Raw genomic sequence first — 21,015 nt, 5'->3', positions numbered from 1 at the left:
GTGAAGGGTAGCAGATCCTCAAGAAATCCATTTCTAAGCACTTGGAGAAGAAGAAGGTGATAAGGAGCAGTCAGCATGGATTTACCAAGGGCAAGTCATGCCTGACCAACCTGATCGCCTTGTATGATGAGACGATTGGCTCTTCAGATGTGGGGAGACGAGTGGATAGGGTATACCTTGATTTTGGCAAGGCTTTTGATATGGACTCCCACAACATTCTAACAGACAAGCTAAGGAAGTACAGGCTGAATGAATGGACTGTAAGGTGGACAGAAAACTGGCTAAAGCATCAGGCTTAGAGGGTAATAATCAATGGCTTGATGTTTAGTTGGCAGCCAATATCAAGTGGACTGCCCCAGGGATCGGTCCTGGGGCTGGTTTTGTTCAATGTCTTCATCAACAACTTGGAAGATGGGATAAAGTGCACCCTCAGCAAGCTTGCAAATGACATCAAGCTGGGGGAGTAGTAGATACATGGGAGGGTAGGGCTAGGATTCAGAGAGACCTAGACAAATTGGAGGATTGGGCCAAAAGGAATCTCATAAGGTTCAACAAAGACAAGTGCAAAGTCCTGCACTTAGGACGGAACAATCCCATGCACTGGTACAGGCTGGGGGCCAACTGGTTGGGCAGTAGCTCTGCAGAAAAGGACCTGGGGGTTATGGCAGACAATAAGCTGAACATGAGCCAACAGTGTGTCCTTGTTGCCAAGAAGGCTAACAGCATACTGGGCTGTATTGGTAGGAGTGTTGCCAGCAGATCAAGGGAAGTGATTAGATTATTCCCCTCTAATTCAGCACCAGTGAGGCCACATCTGGAGTACTGTGTCCAGTTTTGGTCCCCCCTACAGAAAGGATGTGGACAAATTTGACAGAGTCCAGTAGAGGGCAACAAAATGGTGAGGGGGCTGGGGCACGTGACTTCTGAGGAGAGGCTGAGGGAACTGGGCTTATTTAGTCTAGAAAAGGGAAGACAGAAGGGATTTAACAGCAGCCTTCAATGACCTGAAGTGGGGTCCCAAAGAAGATGTAGCTAGACTGTTCTCAGTGGTGTCAGATTATAAAACAAGGAACAATGGTCTCAAATTGCAGCAAGGGAAGTGTAGGTTAGATATCATGAAGAATTTTCTCACTATGAGGGTAGTTAGCACTGGAATAGGTTACCCAGAGAGGTTGTGGGATTTCCATCCTTGACAGTTTTTAAGACCCAGCCAGACAAAGCTTTGGCTGGGATGATGTAGTTGGGAATGGTCCTGCTTTGAGCAGGGAGTTGGAATAGATGATCTCCTGAGGTCCCTTCCAACCCTGATTTTCTATGATTTTATGATTCTATGTATCATGTATTCCTTACTTGCTAATGACAGATCGTGATTCCTGAAAGTTGACAAGGAAGCCATCCAATAATGGAACGAAGACTTCTCCAACATCTGATACTACCATCATCTGAGGCTGTGCTAGGTTGCTCTTTACATTAAAGAAATGGAGGACTTTGTTATAAGTAACGAAACCAACTCGAATAGGTGAGGCCTCTTCTTGCTCTTCTCTGTAAAAAAACAAAAAACAAAACAACTGGAAATAATCTTGAAACACTGGCTTGGCAATAAAAAAAGAGTTCTTTCAAATGGGAGGATGCTTTTAGATTATATCTGTGCTGTAGACCAGAAAGCAAACAACAAACATTTAGAGGAAATGACCTAATCTTAACCTTATGTCTAGTAAATACAATCTTGACTTTATGTCTAGTAAATACAGTTTAACAGCTGCAAACATTTTTTTTAAATATCTATCCCAACAGGTATGCATCTCATCTAAAGGACAAATATTCTCTAAATCAGAAAATTGAAGACAGTACACTGAGACCCAACTAGTTGGGAAATGTGTTTTATTTGGAACAGATCCATAAATGTAGCGACTGATGGCTATGGGAAACAGTCATTCTGTTGGGCGGGTATGGTATATCTTCTGCTTATTTCATGACTTGATGAATCCAACTCATGCTGCTTTGTCTATTTGCATCTTTTCAGTACATACAGTTTCCAAAATAAGGTGAATGATAAAAACTAGAGCCATTTTATTCACCTTTTAAAACAAATTACTTACCACAGAGAGCAGAAATTATGAGGCAATCAACACATTTAAAGTAAAATGTATCCGTCAAGATACAATAAGTAGATTTTGCACATTCCTCATTTTAACTCAAATTGATTCACTAATTTACAAAGGTTAATCGAAAGGTAATCACTCACAATGGGTTTTCCAGCCATTAATGTAAGTTTGTCATGTTCTAATCAACTAAAACATGATTATTAACATTTAAGTATTAAACCTGTGCATTTTAAAACCTGCTTATCTTCACAATCCACAAACCTGGCACTCAGTTTTAAAGCACCAAACTGAAGCATGCCACCATTTTAAACTTTAAATGTTAATTTGCAACTGAACATCTTTGGCCAGGAAGGGACTGTCCGGCCTCTCCACGAGCAGAGAGAGAGAAATCATTTCATTTGGCTGAGTATGGTTCTCCAGGTGTAGGTCTCCACAGTCTGAAAACTAGTGATGCCCACACACAGGTTGGGTGGAAAGTACCCTCATGGGGACCTTGGAAAGGCCTTCATTTTGTGCTGGCCCAGTGTACAAGGGCAAAATCCTCCTTGCTTCAAACACTTCTGAAGCTTTTCCATGCAAAGCTGACACTTGCAAGCTGACATTGGCACCCATGGAGGACAACTGGAGACCCTCTAGGTTAAAATATGTGGAGAATGTGGCACAGGAGACTACAGACCTCCTAATCAGGAACAAGAGCTTGACTAGGAATTCACCAGGGAACTGGCAGAGGCTGCATGCTCTTGGTACACGGCTGTCATGGAAGACTTCAACTATCCAGACATCTCATGGGAAAAGCACTTGACCAAATCCAAATGGTCACAAAGCTTCCTCACGAGTGTGGATGAGCTCTACCTGATTCAAGAAGTCAGGCCAACAAGAGGTAAAGCGCTGCTGGACCTGATACTGGCCAAAAGGGATGATCTAGTCAGTGACCTAAGAATCAAAAGAAAGCTGGGAGACAGTGACTATGAGCTAATCACTTTTACTATCCATCACAAAGCTGGTAAGTCAGTCAGCAATGAAGAAGTCCTCGACTTTAGGAAAGCTGACTTTGATAAGCTCAGGAGGCATACTGTCGAGTCCCTAAGGGGCCAAGACTTGACAGAGAGGGGAATCCAAGATGAGTGGCTGTTCCTTAAGGGAGTGATCCTGAAAGCACAAGGGATGGTCATCCCATCTCAGAAGAAAAGTAGCAAGAGTGCACAGCAACCCCCTTGGATCAGCAGGGAACTCGTGGACCTCCTATGGCTAAAGAGAGAGGCTTATAAAGGATGGAAGACAGGACTCACTACTAAGGAGGAGTATTCTGCACTGGTCCGTACCTGTAGGGAACAAACCAGGAAAGCCAAGGCTACAACTGAATTCCAACTGGCTACACGTATAATGGACAATAAAAAGTCCTTTTTCAGATTATGTGGAGAGTTGGAAAAAAAGCAAGGGCAACATTGGACCCCTGCTAAACCAAATGGGAAAACTGACAACCGACACCCAGGAAAAAGCCAACTTGGTTAATGGGTACTTTGCGTCAGTTTTTTATCAACCCAAATGGACCACTCTGCCTAACATGATGAGGGACAGCCAGGGTGAGGGTGAATTTATACTCAACATCAGTGTAGACCTTGTAAAGGAACAAATTGAGAGGCTGGACACTTTCAAGTCAGCTGGTTCTGACAGATTGCACCCCAGAGTACTTAAGGAGCTGGCAAGCATCATAGCCCAGCAACTGGCAAGGATATCTGAGAACTCCTGGTGCTCAGGTGAAGTACCTGAAGATTGGAAGAAGGCCAATGTAGTGCCTATCTTTAAGAAAGGGAGGAAAGTAGATCCAGGAAACTACAGGCTAATCAGCTTGACCTCAATCCCTGGGAAGATTTTGGAAAAAATTATCAAACAGACCATTCCTGACAAGCTGGCTAATGGCAACATCCTGAGGGATAGCCAGCACGGGTTTGTTGCGGTTAGGTGTTGCCTGACCAATCTCATTTCCTTCTATGACCAGGTGACACATAAATAGCGATACCTCGCTCCTGGCAGAGTTTTTCTGGAGACAGTGGAGTCTGTAATGGTGCCCTAGAAAGAATAGCAGCTGTCTGTAACTCTATTCTCAGGATGCGTACTATATTGTAGGTGAATTTCAGCATTCTGAGGCATAATGGTGGTTGCGCCGAGGAGAAAGCGGAACTCTTTAACCAATTCTTCATGTCCGTTTTCTTGTGCAGGGACTGGGACTTCCCCGCTGTGATGCCAGATGGACTCGAGCGGAACGCCTCCAGACCTCAGATCGGGGAGGACCGGGTTAGAGAGCTTCTAGAGGGGCTGGACATCTTCAAGTCAGCGGGTCCAGATGCTCTCCACCCCAAGGTGTTGAGGGAGCTAGCTGGGGTTATTGCAGGGCCCTTGGCACGGCTTTATTGCAGGTGGTGCTCTGGCCAGGTGCTGGATGACTGGAAGATAGCTAACGTGGTCCCCATCTTCAAAAAAGGGAAGAGAGAGGACCCGGGCAACTATAGGCCTGTCCGTCTTGCCTCTATCCTTGGGAAACTCTTTGAGAAGATCCTCAAGGAGCACATCTGTGATGGGCCGGCTTCAGGGATGATGCTCAAGGGCAACCAGCACGGTTTCATTAGGGGCAGGTCATGTCAGACCAGCCTGATTGCCTTTTATGATCAGGTCACAAAGGCAATGGATGCAGGTGTTGCCGTGGACGTAGTCTTTCTAGACTTCAGCAAGGCCTTTGACACCGTCTCCCACACCATCCTCATTAAAACACTAGGTGACCATGGCATTGATGCCTACACAGTCAGATGGATTGCAGATTGGCTGAAAGGTGGTAACTCAAAGGGTGGTGGTGGACGGGTCATATTCGACCTGGGGGAAAGGGGCAGCGGAATCCCCCAGGGCTCGGTCCTGGGGCCTGCGCTGTCCAATTTCTTCATCAGCGATTTGGACGATGGGGTGAATTGCAACCTGTTTAAATTCCCTGATGATACCAAAATTTGGGGTGAGGTGAGCATGCTAGTAGGGAGGGAAAGACTGCAACAAGACCTGGATAGGTTACAGGAGTGGGCTGACATAAACAAGATGCGTTTCAATACTGACAAGTGCAGGGTGCTGCACTTAGGCAGTAGAAACCAGCAGCACACTTAGAATGGGAAACTCCCTTCTTGAGAGCATGGAGGCATAAAGGGATCTTGGAGTCATTACTGACTCCAAGATGAACATGGGCCGACAATGCGAGGTCACGGTTGGCAGGGCTAACCGGACCTTGTCGTGCATCACAGGTGCGTCTCAAGTACAGCCAGGGAGGTGATCCTCCCCCTCTATGCGACACTGGTCAGGCCACAGCTGGAGTACTGTGTCCAGTTCTGTGCGCCCCATTTCAGAAGGGATGTGGACAACATTGAAAGGGTCCAGAGGACGGCCACCCGCATGATCCGGGGACTACAGGGCAGACCGTACACTGAAAGACTGCGGGACCTAAACCTGTTCAGCCTTCACAAGAGAAGGCTGAGGGGGGACCTGGTGACCATCTATAAACTCACTAGGGGGGACCAGAGGGTTTAGGGGAGACACTGTTTCCCCTAGCGCCCCCTGGCATGATAAGGAACATTGGACACAAGTTATTAGAGAGTAGATTGAGATTAGACATCTGCAAGAACTACTTCACAGTTAGGGCAGCTAGGAGCTGGAACCAGCTTCCTAGGAAAGTGGTGCTGGCTCCTACCCTGGGGATCTTTAAGAAGAGGTTTGATGACTACCTGGCTGGACTCATTTGAGTCCAGTCTTTTCTCCCACCCAGGCAGGGGGTTGGACTTGAAGATCTATAAGGTCCCTTCCGACCCTACGTCTATAATTCTATGATAATCTCTGGATTCTTCATGGAAGTTCATCATGAGGTTTGTCTCCTAACAGAGATGCAAGTGGCTTGTAATCAGTTTGTAAAGCAAAAGTCAGGCCCACGAGGAGAGTTCTGAATCACTCACATGTCCATATAACTGCTGGTGCTTCTTTTTCTATTTGTAATATATTTAAATATATTATTAATAGTAATTAATTAATAGTCATTCATTAGTAATATATTATTTCTATTTGTAATATATTCTGGGATGGAGCACGTGCTATTGACACAAAAGCAATAGGGGTCCAACAGTCTGCACTCTGACATTCTTGTAACACTCCTCCAAGCCCATAAGATGAAGTGTCTGCTGTAATACAGGTTTCTCATGTTGAATCATATTGAGCCAGTATCAGGGAGGAACTGAGTATAGATTTGATCTCGTTGAAGGCTGACTGCTGTAGTGGTCCCCAGAGCCATATGTTCTTGTCACTTAAGAGGTCTCTCAAAAGGCTTTGTTATTGTTGCCAAGTTTGGCACAAAATGGCCCAAGTATGTGGCCAGCCCTAAAAATCTGCATAATTCAGCGACATCTTTGGGTCCAACTTTTGATGAACCTACTGGATTCTGTGTGGTATAATCCAATGTCCCACAAACATGAACTGTGAAGTAGCAAAGGTGCACTTTTCATTAGTTGTAACTCCAAGGTTCTTGGAGTTTTCTGAGTATTGCATTCACTCTTACATCATCACGTTGTGCCTTGATGGTCCCAAAAAAAATCAAAATACCATCAGTGTGGCAAAGATCACCTTTTAGGCCATCCAATGTCTCTAACTTCTGAACCTGAAAGAATTCTGGAGCTGATGAGATTCCAAAAGGTAGCCATTTAAACTGGTAGTATCCAAATAGAGTAATAAAAATTGTTAGTTTGGATGATTCAATGGCTAAAGGAATCTGCCAGAACCCCGCCCAAGCATCCAATTTTGTGAAAATTTTGGCTCCTGCAAGTTAAGCCAAGGTGCATTCCATGGAAGGAAGAATGTGTCTTTCTCTGTACACATACTCGTTCAGCTGTGTAGGGTCAACACATCTCCTAATCTTACCGTTGGGTTTTGGCCCAACCACCATCCCAGAACACCAAGGCGTAATTCTTCAATCCTTGTAAATACTCCCATTTTCTCCATGTATGTAAACTCTTCTTTAACTTTGTCCATTCATGGCAAAGATACCCGCCTTGAAGTAGTTAATGTATATGGAATGGCATCGGCTTTCAGGCGTATCTGATATTCACTGGACATTTTTCCCAGACCGGAAAAAGAACAATGGGTATTTGGAGTACTGCTCCAAGGACTTCTTGTCTACTATTTCATCTACTCAATGGACAAGTTGCAGTGCCTGTATAGCCAGTAAACCAAGTAAAGGCACAGCAAGATTACCAATCACACAGACTTCCTGGTCTACACATTTCTGCTTCAGTGTCATCTTTGCATTAAAGGATCCCAGTACTTTGAGGGTAGTGTCACCTGGTCCCTGTAGCTATTTAGTAGGGGTAAGGAGAATCCCATCTGTACATAGGCAGTAGTAAGAATTGGGGATAGCTGAGACTGCTGTTCCTATATCTAATTTTAAATGGCATTGGCTGTCCATTGAGCTCAATTTCTGTCATCCAGACTCCTGGATCTGATGAAGTCTCTGTAACTTCATCTAAAAGTATTGTGCAATCCTCTGCATCCTGTTCTGTGACTTCACAGACTCTGGTGGTGAAGTGATAAACTGAAGCATAGTGACCTTTCTTTTTACGTGGCCAACTCATCTTTTATGTAGCAGGACACTGAGCATGACTATGTCCTAGAGTCTGTCCACACTTGTGGCACTGGCCTCCTTTTCCACTTGTGTGCTGCTGTGGATGCTGGTGGGACCACTCCCTGTATGTGTTGTGCCTGTCAATTCTATTTGTATTTAGTTGTAGTTTCTTTACAATGTTCATTGCATCCATATTAATTAATGCCTGACAGAACTGAGAATTGCTCCCGATTTCTCTTCATTGCTGTTTAACTAGCTCTGACTGGTGAGCCTGTCTGATAGCCTTCTGGAGCATTAAATCAGGGTCCAACTGTAATTTTTGGAGAGCTCTGTATCATGAAGCCCCAGTGTATACAAAGATGTGATGAATCTGTCCACAGATTCTGAAGGCTCCTGTTTACAGAGATTGAATCTAGCTTGTTCATAAATCACATTTCTTTTGCCCAGAAAAATGATTAGTTAATGCTTCTATCACTACAGCATATTGCTTTTTCTCTGCATTTGTAAGAGGCAGTGTCCTCATTAAGCCTTTATTGTAACAACTAACCTCTAATGGTCAACCAACCACTTCCTGTGGATGATATTACTCTTTAGTAAAAGAGTTAACCCTTACTACTACAATTGCAACCTGACTACTCACAGTTGGAGGCTTGTGTTTTTTTTAAATTAAAAAAAAAAAAGGGATCTTTTAATGCAAAGATGAGACTGAAGCAGAGATGTGAAGCACTGTACTTGCAGGATTTAAAAAAAAATATTTCTTTGATTATCATACTTTTCCAGTCTACAGTTGGGAATACAATTTTGCCCTTGGATACATATATAACCCTGGTGATGGGCACTGTAGGTTTCCTTGTATTGGTCTCAGCCATGTATATAATAATTGCTCCAAATATATCTGTAAACAGAGTGACTAGGTAAATTAAAACTATGTGGAGCAGCAATTTCTTATCTAATAGATTTTATAAAAAGGCATTTATCTTTTATCTTTTCACTGAATACTTACTAGTGTGCATTTCTAGGCTAAATTTTTTGCTGGCATAACCCAATGTGAAGGGAAGTCACTCTAGCTTGGAATATCTTTTCTTAGGATGATCCACACTTTTCCATTCAACCTCAAAACTCAATACAAGAAGGTGAAATGGTATGAGTAAACTCACTGAACATTAAAGCATCCCTAATTTTTCAGAGGGTCAATCAACAGGGAAAAATATAACTACATTAAAGCACTCAAGAATATTTCTGATCAGATGTAGCTGTTTAAGTTATTTTAAAGATGAATTGTCACAGGCAATTCACAAGGTTCACTTAAAACTTGCAAAAAATCATTTTTCTTGTCCCCAATCAGTAATTAGCATGTCACTCTAGAATGCTCATCTGTCATTCCTGTTTCATGGGAACACAGCTGGATTATAAAAGAACTCCTCTGATCTAAGAGGGATTCATATTCTGTATTGTATATGCTCCATTAAGAAATATTTAGAATAACACTATTGAGTGCATCCTGATAGATAAATCAATTCTGGATTGAAGGGTCTAATCCTCCCCTGTCACTCAGACCTTACTATTGTATTGCTAATGTGACTACCAGGAAAGTTATTCTATTGTTCATTGTCTTGACAAGACCACGGTCATAATAATATGCTGCACTTACATATTACTTTACTACTTTGAAGAGATATTCTCATATCAGCTAATTAATCACAACATCATTCAGCTGAATGTATTCTGGGACAGTTCCATCAGATGCCCCTCTTCATTGAATTTGGCCCCTTATTACTGAATTTTGCAAGACACAGTTTCCTCTATCACAATTCTAAAGATTAGCCATGGATGTAGAAGATGGCAGCCAGCATGGCTCAAATATATAGTTCTTCATGGTAGGAATTTTAACTCAAACAGATATAAATTAACTTAATGTTTTCAAATTAAGCACCTAAAATTATGTTTGGATACCTAACATAAGTACAAATTCAGGAAAGTTCAATGTTAGGAGACAATTTAAGCAACCCACAAATTTGAAAATGTTGCCCCCAAAGTTTCAAATAAGCTGAAAGCAAAAGGGCCTGATAAGTCTATACAACTTGGTATATCATTACTATAGATATTTTAACCTGCTATACAGGCTGCCTTCCTCTTGAGACTTCTTGGTAACCTACCCCTATATTAGTCTAATTCATCCCTTTTTCTGGCTACCACTGAGTCTGTCTGGTATAAGCCCTTAGCTCCAAAGGTCTTCATCTGGCTTATTACCTTATTTTACCAAACTTCTCCCTGCATGCGAACTGGGTTGCTGGAGACCTAGATACAGAATTAATTCCATGTCTGCAGGACCAAACATGCAGCTCCTACCCCTACACTTCAGAATACCAACAAAACACTGTTCATTATTATGAAGTCTAGGAGAAAACTACTCGGTACCTCTATAAAAGCTTGTAATAATTATCATTTTAACAAGGGAAGGGCAATGTCTGCTGGCATTTAATGTCCTTTATGAGTGTCATCCATCTTTTTGCAAAAATTCCCTTCTACAGCAGTGGAGTGCAAAGATACAGTGAAATATGTTCCAGAGCATCAGAATAAAATGTCCCAGCAAATTTGGAAGTTTGTCTGTTATGTACAATGAGGACACTATTTCCCTTGCAAAAATTTATTAAGGTACAAATTAAAAGGGCAGAATGGCAACTTGGAAACTAACTCGTTCAGAGAGCCATGAGCTTTTGTAGACATCCTACTTCATCAGATGCCATGACTGGCTTTGCAGAAAGAAAGGGCTTTTAGTAGAAAAGAATTTAAATACAGACGAAAGGAATAGGAGCAGGGAGCACTGCTGAGAGGCAAAAAGCAGGTTGAATAAATCTGTAAGAATAAACAAGGCAGCTAACACACTGAGAGACATAGGTGTAAGCAGCCAGAGTTAGCAGCTAGCCCTGGTAAGAGGACAAGAATTTATAGTCTCTGTTGAGACTATGCTTAACACAATCCAGTTTGTGGATGATTTCTTCTTCTGCAAGTCTGCTTTCAGGTAGGTTTTTAGAGCTCTGTTGTTTAAGAACAGCTATGCTAAGGTCAGTGATGGAGTGTCCAGGATGGTTAAAGTATTCTGTCATGGGATTTTGTGCGTTTCTGGAACTATTATCCAGTAAGTTTGTCCATTCATTCTTTTAATGTAGAGATTGCCCACTTGGCCAACGACAGATTACAGAAAAAAGTATACCTTGATTAAACTGAAGTGTTGGTGGGGTTTTGGGGTTCCACCTCCCCCATGAACTATAATCTTAGACTCTGATCCGGCACTAAGATGATCTAGCACAAGTCTTTATACTGATAAAATGCTGCTGGAGGTGGGAGTTGTGTATGTTTTCTCTGTAATGTACATGTATGTGTAGTTTGTATTATGGCTTTCATAAACAGATCATATTTTTCTTAATTCCTTTCATGCAAACTCCTAAGTTTTTTTATTACTACATTCATGCTTTCTATCATCTTCAGGTGTATTCCAACTGATACAAAACTTTTCTATTTGTAATACACTTTTAATTCCATAAAATCTTCTATCTTTTAGAAAATAATATTATTTAGAGAATTGTTTTTACAAAAGAAGTCCCCAAACCTGTACTGGAATTACCTCTGCCCTGAGCTCCAACAATGAAGTATGGATGAAAACATTCAAAATGCTTTCTGCCCCAAACTAGCTCAAGGACCCTGTCTCTCTCCACTTTGCTCCTTTCTGCTTTGCTTACTTCATAACTGTATCCTCTCCTTTGGTCTGACTTTAAAACATATCTTGGACTCTTACGTTCTCAACTTGAGTATGTAGCTATATATAATTTATTACAAAAGAAGCTATTCAAATTAATATATATTACAAAACTGAATTATAATAATCACTTCATTAGCACCCAGAAGTGACAATGAAATAAAGTACTGTTTCCTTATAAGTTTGTTCCCTGACTAACTTATTTTGTCCTCACGGCTAGTGACAGAAATTGCACATAAACCAGTATAGGTGATTGAAAACCAATTCAACACAATAGAAGTTCAGTGCACGTAAACTGCTTTCAAAGGCCACGTCCAGACAAGTGTGGATGTACTGTGCGTGGCACTGCAGACCCTTCTGCATTGCCACATACCGCACATGCAGGGATTCCCCGCATTACTACTTTGCAGTGCAGGGGTGGGGTAGGGGGAAGGGGGGCGTTGACCCCAGGAGATCCCAGGGTAAAAAAAGAAAACAAAAAACCACCATGTGGAAAAAAAGCGGGGCAGTGCATGTGGCTGCAGTGTGCACTGCCCAAAACCAGAGCCTGGCCAGCCAGAGCCATGTTCTGGCTGCCAGCCAGGCTTCCTGCCACAGCTGCAGTCCTGGGAGGCTCCCAGGACCCCAAGTAAGGCTGCTGGAGCTAGCACAGTTGCTGGCCCAGGCCTCTCCTATCCCACCTGGGGTAACATGAAACGTGCCAGAATGTGTGGCACAGGTGCTCTCTGGGGATAAGTAGCAGTGGCACAAGGTGTGCTACTGCTACTTGTGCCCAGGGAAACACACGTCCATGCTTGTCTGGATGCAACCAAAGTGGCTGAAACTGGTTTAAGATAATCTCGATGAATGTAGTATCAGACTTAACTGGTTTAGGTTAAATCTTTTTATTGAACTTCTGTCCCAGATGCAGAAGTGAATAACACAGAAAATACTGAATGATAACAAGAAATTTCAGATGGTGGGTTTAAAGCATTCACTAATTAAAGAAAAGAAGCCAAACATATTTGGCACTTGGATGCCGTGTTGTAGCTTTACAAAGAGACTTGAATTTCTAGATTGTCTGCTCTGGTAAAATAAAGATTCACTGTGGAGTTTTATGAACAAAACTGTTCCAAATGATGATCGCTGTATAGGGAGTAAACATAATAAAAAGGGTTTGGCATTCAGTTGGAAATGCTATGACAGCTTAGTGTGAGAAAGGGATAAGAAAGTCTAAGAAACTCCCACACCCTTAATTAGCAAACTGCTCTTTTTTCCATCACAAATTTTAAAAAGCTGGAGGCCAGTGAGACTTTTTAGAACTTACAACAATGATAAACATATAGTTCTGTTCTGCTTGTAAGAAATTGTCCTGGTATTACAACTTAGTCAATTTCTGAAGATTTTTTGTTCCCTCTGATTAATAAGAAACTTACTGTTATGTGAAAATTTAGGCAAAGCACACTGAGGTCTCCTTACCTTGGTAGTTTATCCAGCAGAGTCTTCAGCTCATCACAGATTAGTTTCACAAGGCCACTCTTTATGTTACTGTATGATACATCAATCATGAAGATATAGGCTGGTGGATTTGGAGGTTTGTTGTTCTATGGAAAAGAATCATCATACAAATGCACAGAGGAAAATGAGATGATAACACACTAAGTTCAACAAAATCCACAGTTGGCACAATCAGGCAACTAAAGTAAAGTAATTGTTTGGTGGTTTTTACAGATGCTGCTAATACTAAATAGTAACAATTACACAGTTTGACAACTGCACTTATAATAGCTGAAAGAATGGCACTTTTACAAATAAGCTGATTTTCTACAACACCAGTAAAAAACTTCAGCTTGTAATACCTATGCATAAACAAAGATTAGGTATTCAGTAACCTGTTGGCTTGGTACTGATACCTTGGGTATAACTTATTACATATTATTTTTTGTTCATAATGTAACAAAAACATGTACATACTGCATTAAGCTATGCCAAGTATCTGCATGCAACATTTACTTATGTTTTTCTTAGAAGCAAACATAATGCTTAATGAAACATGCTAGTTTAAGAGCCTAAGAAAATGAAGTCCTTTATTCACAGATCAGAGAATCAAAGAACAGTAGAAAAACAGGGCTGGAAGAGGTCTCACAAGATCACCAATCCAAACCCCAACCAAAGGCAGGATCAATCCTTGTCTAAATCCGAGTGTTCGACAACCCTGTTCTTAAAATCTTTAATGATGGAGACTCCACAATCTCTTTATCAAACGCAGCATTACCCGCAGTAACAGTCTTCATAACATTTCACAAGTACTCCTCAGATTGGTGACAAACACTGCTAAGAGTTGCTGCTAAGGGGCAAAGGTCAGTTTCTGTGACTATTCCATCTTTAGCTCCTTGCTAAGACTTGAAATAATTATTAATGGAAGTCAAATGTGGAGGGTTTTTTCAGTGAAGTGGACACTTGCCTAATATGTTATATTCCAGAATGAATGTTCTATAGCCATTGCTTAAGAGATGCTGGGTTATATTTGAAACAACAAGCTAGAGATGATAAGACTCCACTTGCTCTTTACCAATCTTTTAAGATACCTAGCCCTCTTGCCCCAACACGTTTTACTCTAAATTTAAAACTTCTCTGTAGATTCTCCTTTCACTTATGGTATTCTCCAAGACTTAACTCCAATAGAGTCAAACCAGGTCATAGCTTCCAAAGCTATTCTGATTTCAGTATCTGGATCTTACTTACAAAAATGTGCATCAAATATTTCCCTTGTGTGAATCCCAAAACACTCATGTTTGTTTATAAAAGGACCTTGGCTAATTTCTGACATTATATATGGCAGAAATGGGAAGTTGTACTTTAGCCATATCTGCTTAGGAGAAGTAAAGTAATACAATGCAGCTGTTACTTGTTAACATTTTCTGTAGCTGTTCATCCTCATCGTTTGATAAGCTCAATAGAAATGATTTTTTAGTTTTGTTCTTATATCAGATTTAGAAAAGAATTAAACTTTACTGACTTGTATCAAGAACAAAGTATCAAATAACTTACTTAGCTTCCCAGAAATCATTAGTCTGATATTCCCCCTGAGAACCTATGTTCCCAAACTGATTGATTTAAACAAATCTTGAAATAAATCCAGATTAATATTGATTCCACATTTATAACAACATTACAGTAGCATTAAGAAACCTACTTACCAGGGCTCCTAATTAAATTAAGCTTTGTGACAAAGACATAAAAATACCTGAACATGCTTGCATCACAAAGCATCATGTTACAGAAGCAACAAAATGTATTTTGAAAAAAAATTAATGGGTGCCTTCAATAGACAAATTAAGTTTACAAAGTTGATGGGCCAGTTTTTCACTTGTGATAAATCCAGTACAGCTCAAATTACTTTGATGGAGCTGCGCTGATAAACACCAGCTGAGGATCCTGCACTATATTTTTATTTAAGTCTTGATTACAGCCAAATGCATCTAAAGTAGCTTGTGCCAGACATGAAGTCCAACCTAGATTCCAGTGGAGTTAATGAAAAAGTTCTCTGATTTCAGTGGGCTTTTTATCAGGGACCTAGCTATAGGACCCTAGCATAGGATCTACTAATCAGCCTGCCAAGTTTGTTAACCTCACTAGTAGTAAGATGCAGCCTTTCTAAAATCATAGCAACCATGTTACTGATCTAGAAACAAATTCTCAGTGGACATTGAGTGCAGTCATGACCCTGCAGAATCATACTGGGGCCTTAGACACATACTACTTTTTTAGTGCTATATGAGGCCTGATAGCACTACAAAAAATGAGCTTTCATACACTCAAGCTCTTTGTAACATTAGAGCCATGGCAGATCTGCTGCAACAATGGCAGTTCTTCTATAAAATAGTTACTACAAGAACTTCTTTGTAACATTATATTTTTTCCACACTACATGTAATGGGAGGATAGTTTCATGTACTGCTTTGGGGGAGAGGGGGTCTCCCAAGCATGATTAGACTCTAGAACAAAGAAGGTCATGCTCAATGGCTTAAACACTTCACACAGTGGGAAATACCAGTACCAGCACCAAGGCCCTTCACCACTTCCTTACATAAGCTAAGCTGCATCTTCCCACTGCCCTAAGGCCAAAGGGATAATGTTCTGTATCACCTCAGCCTCTCTGCCATGGGCTCTGCTCATCAATTTTATTCCTAGGTGATGCCCTAAATCCCAGCATCCCTCAAATCAGTGTCCTACAACCAACATCCCACATTTCCGGTTTCATACTCGACTCTCACCCACTACCCCCCCCGACCATGTTACATTCCAACTAACCCATATTTAGCATTCACATCCAGCAAGCTACACCAACTCTAAATGCTGAGACATGCCTTTCTTCCTCCACTGTATTCTTCAACTGATGGGCCTTCCCACAGCTCACATTCCCCCTTAAACTCACATACAATCCAAAAACTCACTTCCCCATGGCTTTCTGCATAGCTCTGCAGCCCATATCCCCTGACCTGGCTCTACAACACCACATGCAAAGGCCACTTCCTTCCAATCTTACACACAGCTCCTCAGTCTGTCACACACTTGAGGCACTTAAGTTAACTTTAGACAGTACAGCTCCAGAACTGGAACAGCACTACTGTCTTTACAAGGGCAATGCTTGGGCGAATAAGTAGAGCTCATTACCCAGAACTAGTTCATGAAGATTGCAGGCTTCTCTGCACAACATCACCTCAACTGCTGGCTGGATAACCACATCATAGACAAGACCAGTTGGACAGCCCTGTTCTAAACAAAAGTAATCTGGCAGGTGTCATTTATCTGGACATCTGATATAGTGAGCCCAAGAAATTGTTAGCAAAGCTGAACAGGCTGAGGATTACTAAAGGAACTGTGAAGTGGGTAGAGATATTACTAAAAGGGAGAAGTAGCACAAGAGCACAGGGCTAGAAATGAGAAAATTATCCCTAACCTTAAGAGTGTTACATAGCCTTCCAACAGTAGGTGTCTCGGGGCAACATTCCTAACTACTTTTAAAATAGAGATTGATACATACATGAAATGGATTGTTAAGATGCAATGCCTTCTAGTCCCATGCTCTTAAACAACCCACAATTTTTTGTTTAGTCCTGATCCTGGCTTGCCATGAGAAACATGAGGCAGGTCCTGCCCTAAGCCCTCATGATTCAACAGGATCCTACCATCTCACAGTGGTCAAACTACACAGAACTCCATACAGGCCTGGGGTTCCTATTAAAATAATTCTCAACTGCAATTTTATATAAGCCAATATATACATTGTAGGAGTAGTGGAAACACTACCTCATCACTGCTTAGCCGAAAATATTAACAGGAAGCATGATCAAATACTAGACTACCTGGCATTCAAATATTGGCCTGCTACTTTACGGAAATAGCTTTGCCAAATTAACTGTATAAGTCTCATTAAGAGGGTGAAAAGCATGAAAATGAAACAACATGTACGTGGTTTTGGTTTTGCACAAGAGTCTCGACAACATGCAGCTGCTTTTTATTTTAATCAACGCTTTTCTGGGTCAAATTTATATTACATTTTTTGGCTACGTTTCAAAGTAACAAATAATGAGTTTCATCAGCCATTGCTGATCTCTCCTTATAAGAAGACAGGATGGTATGCACAGTGCTTTACAAATGTGCAATTCATCCTGAGGGCACATTTTCAGTTCTTTCCCTACATTTCTGTAGATATAATTTAAGTAATGTAAGGTGTCTAGGTACTTGATTGGAAATTACAATGAGGTGCTTACCTTTTACATTATCTAAACTGTATGTGTAAGTAGCTGCAAACAAAAGCATGTCTGCAGTTACTTGCAGGGATCCCTGCAACCCAAAACCTAAATACCTGTTAAAGAAAAGCTGAAAATTTGTAGTTACCTCTGTGGTAGGGAGACAGCCAGGCAGATTATGTATTGCACAGCAGCCTGCATGCATACACATGTGGAGGAAACAGGAGCATCAGACCCACCATTGCTCTTACCAAAATTGCCCCAGGATCATTCACATCCAGACAAAAACTCTATTCATGAACCTGAGAACTGTAAAGGGTGTGTTTGAACCTGTTGCATTAAGATTTTGTGGCTGGAAGTAGTTTATTTCAAACGTGAAGTTCATAGCTAAGTCAGGCATAAGTATTTTGTTTCATTTTAATAATAATAAAAACATGTCAAACTGTTAAAGCTATGCAGGGAATCCTCCTTATGAATTCTCCCTTGACTCCATCTGTAGTTTAAGGTCTTAAAGGACTTTAATTGATTTCAATGGACTTTGGATGAAGCCCTTTATGACTTCATAACATAAGAATTAACAGTATAAGCAGGATATAAATACTATATAAAAAGGGAATAGAAATTATACCTATAGCAAATGATGGAAACTGTTCCACTTGCATATTCCTGTAATAATGCAATCGTAGCAAAATGATTGCAAACTGTAACCTTGTTTCATCCAGGGTTAAACGTTTAAATGATTTAGTTAATTTATACTGCTACATAAGCATACAGTCAAACAGTTGCATCAAATTTCCAGGCTGAAGCTTCCACGGTAGAGGATTTAGATATATATCTGCCTTGAAAATAAATGTAAGATGTGGCTAATACATGACACCCTGTGAAAAATCTCAACTATAGCCTCTACAACAGTGTCATATAGTTGCTACAACCAAGTTAAAGCCTGGCTGAGCCATAGTGCTTTGTGCTCTTTGCTGTAGTGCTTATAACTCTTATCTGACAATCTTAATGGAATGACCATAACAGAAACAACGAGCAACAATACTAATGATCAAAACTGTACAGGAAATAGGTTTAACTTATATTTTATGCCTCTATCTACAACTTTGAAAATGTCCAGGAACCTCTGAACTTCTGGTACTTAAAACTGCAAACATTCTTATTCTGATGTAGGTATTTAAGGATCCTGCTCATTTGGCTATAAACTTTGTAAACAAGTTTGCATTCTGGGAATACTTACTCTGCAGTAATCCAAGGTAGCAACAAATTCATAAGATCCTAGAGATAACTCTGGCCTCTCATAATGGTCCACTCTTCTGCCAACGTGGTCCAGATGTTGAAAAAAGAATGGAGGAACTACAGAAAAACATAGAATCAGGTCTTTTTGTTTTGCTTTATTTTTAAATACATACAGATGAACTAATATGAGCTCCTATTTTTATGTTCAAGGAAAATGTGGCAAATGGCTGAGCAACGAAATGTTCATGGAAACAGCACATGGCAGAGCGGTTTTTTTAAAAGAAAAAAGGCATTTTCTAAATTCTGATAGGTGGGAGCTCCTACTCAATAGGATAAGTCCAGTCACAAGCATGGGATCTTCTATAGATACACTGCCCCAAGCAGTTGGAACTGGTAAAGGCTGGTTCCATGTATGTTGTGGACAGGAACCTGCTCTCCCTAAAATATACACAGTGATAACAAAACCACTACATTGCTGCAAGCTTGAAGCTACAGTATTCCCAGTTACAGAAAGCAGCACCAACACAATCTGCAGCACTGTGCTGTGTCAGAGCCACCCATTTCATAGGACACCTACACACAAGCAGTGAGGCTGCTCCAACATGTTGTAATTACAAAGCGTTGCAGCAGACTTGATCAATCAAGTAATTATTGTGCTCCAGCAGACTCCAGTGTCTTGCATATATGTCCCCACACTTAAAAATGGCAGTACTTTAAGATGCTCCGGGTACTTTATTAAAGCCTCTCAAAGCTGCTCTAATTAAGGTGCTCCCCACCTCCACTCCTAGAGCCCATATATAAATGCCCATAGCCACCAGTTATACCTATCTTTCAGCCAGCCCTGCTTCACCCACAGGTCCCACTATATAGGGGGTAGTTCCAAAAGGTTCACAAATCCTGGGCTACTGCACAGCAAAGCCCCCACTGACACAAGGCTTAACTAGAAGTGCACTATCTTAGCAACTGAACTGTAAGAAGTTATATGGTTTGCCAGACTATAGTTTAAATGCAGTCACTATCTTTAATAGAGCAGGAGGTAGGAAAAGACACCAAACTTGTGTTTTTTGTTTCCTTCTTTGCTAGTTACTTCCTTTACTTTAAACTGTTTTATACATCAGTTTTCCTTGCTTGTAAAATGGGGATAATATTCACCTGCCCTGCAGGGGGGGATTTGAGACCCAGCTAAAGTTCATGAAAATACTTTGAGATTCTTAGATGAAAGATACCTTAGGAGTACAAAGAATGATTTAAACTGAAATCACTGGTCAAATCCTATATTTGCATTGTTTCTAACAATAAAGGTTTATGTTCAAGAGAATTTAACCTGACAAACTATGAAGCTTGCTGTTTGCTATACTTTGCTCAAGAGGTTGAACCTCAGGCCAAAAAAAACAGTTAGCCTGAGTTTTTCAAGGTTCATATTTCAGAGCTGAAAAGATTACTGTATTAGGGAAAGCAGTATACCACTGTGATCCAGCTGAGGAACTCCAACTTGATACAAGTGTCTAGAAAGGCTAGTTCTAGCAAAGACTTGGGATTCAGCCAAAAGCACAAGAATACTTATGAGTCACATGCAGCACACTTGAACAAATATGGCATGGTATCTTCTGTGAAAACCAACACTTGTCACAGCAAGATTAATAGGTACTTCAACCATTAAATCCATGGTTGTCGACATAACTACTGTGATGCCGTTCTAAATATTTGGTCTTTGGTGGGCATTTGGGCATTTTTAAAGAAGTTTATTTTTACTTGAAGTTGAATTCTAACTAGCAGCTAGACACAGAGCACAATATATATGCTATGTTGACAAAGCATTTTTAAAAATAAACTTTTGATGAAGCTGGATTTCATTATTTGGCACAGCTGTATTTTGCTACAATACATTTTTTTAAAACTGTCTGTATATTTTCTTTCATAAGCCATTTCTCTGAGAGAATCCTACTAAGTGCATCTCACTTATTGTCACATGTATTTAATCGGAGACTCATCATATGATGGAATGTCAGTAATACATCATCTAGTTATGGTTATATTGCATGATAAATGTAGGGCTCAATTCTTTGCTCTAGCTATTTCATACAGGAACAGAGTTGGGTTGAAGGAAAAAGTTGTTTTATAACACCTTTGTTCTTTCCTTATTCTGCCACTGGCTGGTAGCTACTTATGGCAGTGTCAAGAGCCAACCTTGCCTTCCTTTGTTCATAGTCTCAAGGGACTAGTCTAGTCAACAGAAGAGCTAGAGAGCACAGACATTTCTGGACATTGCCCTTTTCATTGGGAATACTTTCTATTCCCTGTGGACTGGGAAGGAAGTGGTTTAGGGCCACTGTGCTGACTCAGCTATCTTCAAATTCATTCCAAATTGAATGAATTCTCTAACTCCGTGACACTCAACTTCTGGCCCACAGGCCAGATCCAGCCCATGTAGACAAGAAATCTGGCCCACCACAGGTCTGGAAAATTGCTGACATGGGAACAGTAGCAATTAATGTTCCTGCTCCTTCACCACCAAATTTTCAAGCTCCATGGCCAGATGAC

General features: G+C 40.8%; 1 protein-coding gene across 1 annotated transcript in view; it reads right to left on the bottom strand.

Moving 5' to 3' along the window:
• SEC24D (SEC24 homolog D, COPII component) overlaps positions 1 to 21,015 on the bottom strand; it is a 92,820-nt gene that overhangs the window by 19,902 nt on the left and 51,903 nt on the right. Inside the window, exons 10-12 of the mRNA XM_090036643.1 lie at positions 18,476 to 18,591; positions 12,959 to 13,083; positions 1,351 to 1,542 (exon numbers count right to left, since the gene is read on the bottom strand). Coding sequence (XP_089892769.1) covers positions 1,351 to 1,542; positions 12,959 to 13,083; positions 18,476 to 18,591 — 433 coding nt within the window. The remainder of the gene's footprint in view (positions 1 to 1,350; positions 1,543 to 12,958; positions 13,084 to 18,475; positions 18,592 to 21,015) is intronic.

This window comes from Crocodylus siamensis, chromosome 2, assembly GCF_052110815.1.
Source record: "Crocodylus siamensis isolate JL-2025a chromosome 2, ASM5211081v1, whole genome shotgun sequence".
Lineage (NCBI taxonomy): Eukaryota > Metazoa > Chordata > Crocodylia > Crocodylidae > Crocodylus > Crocodylus siamensis.
This window is presented reverse-complemented; position numbering and strand designations above follow the sequence as displayed.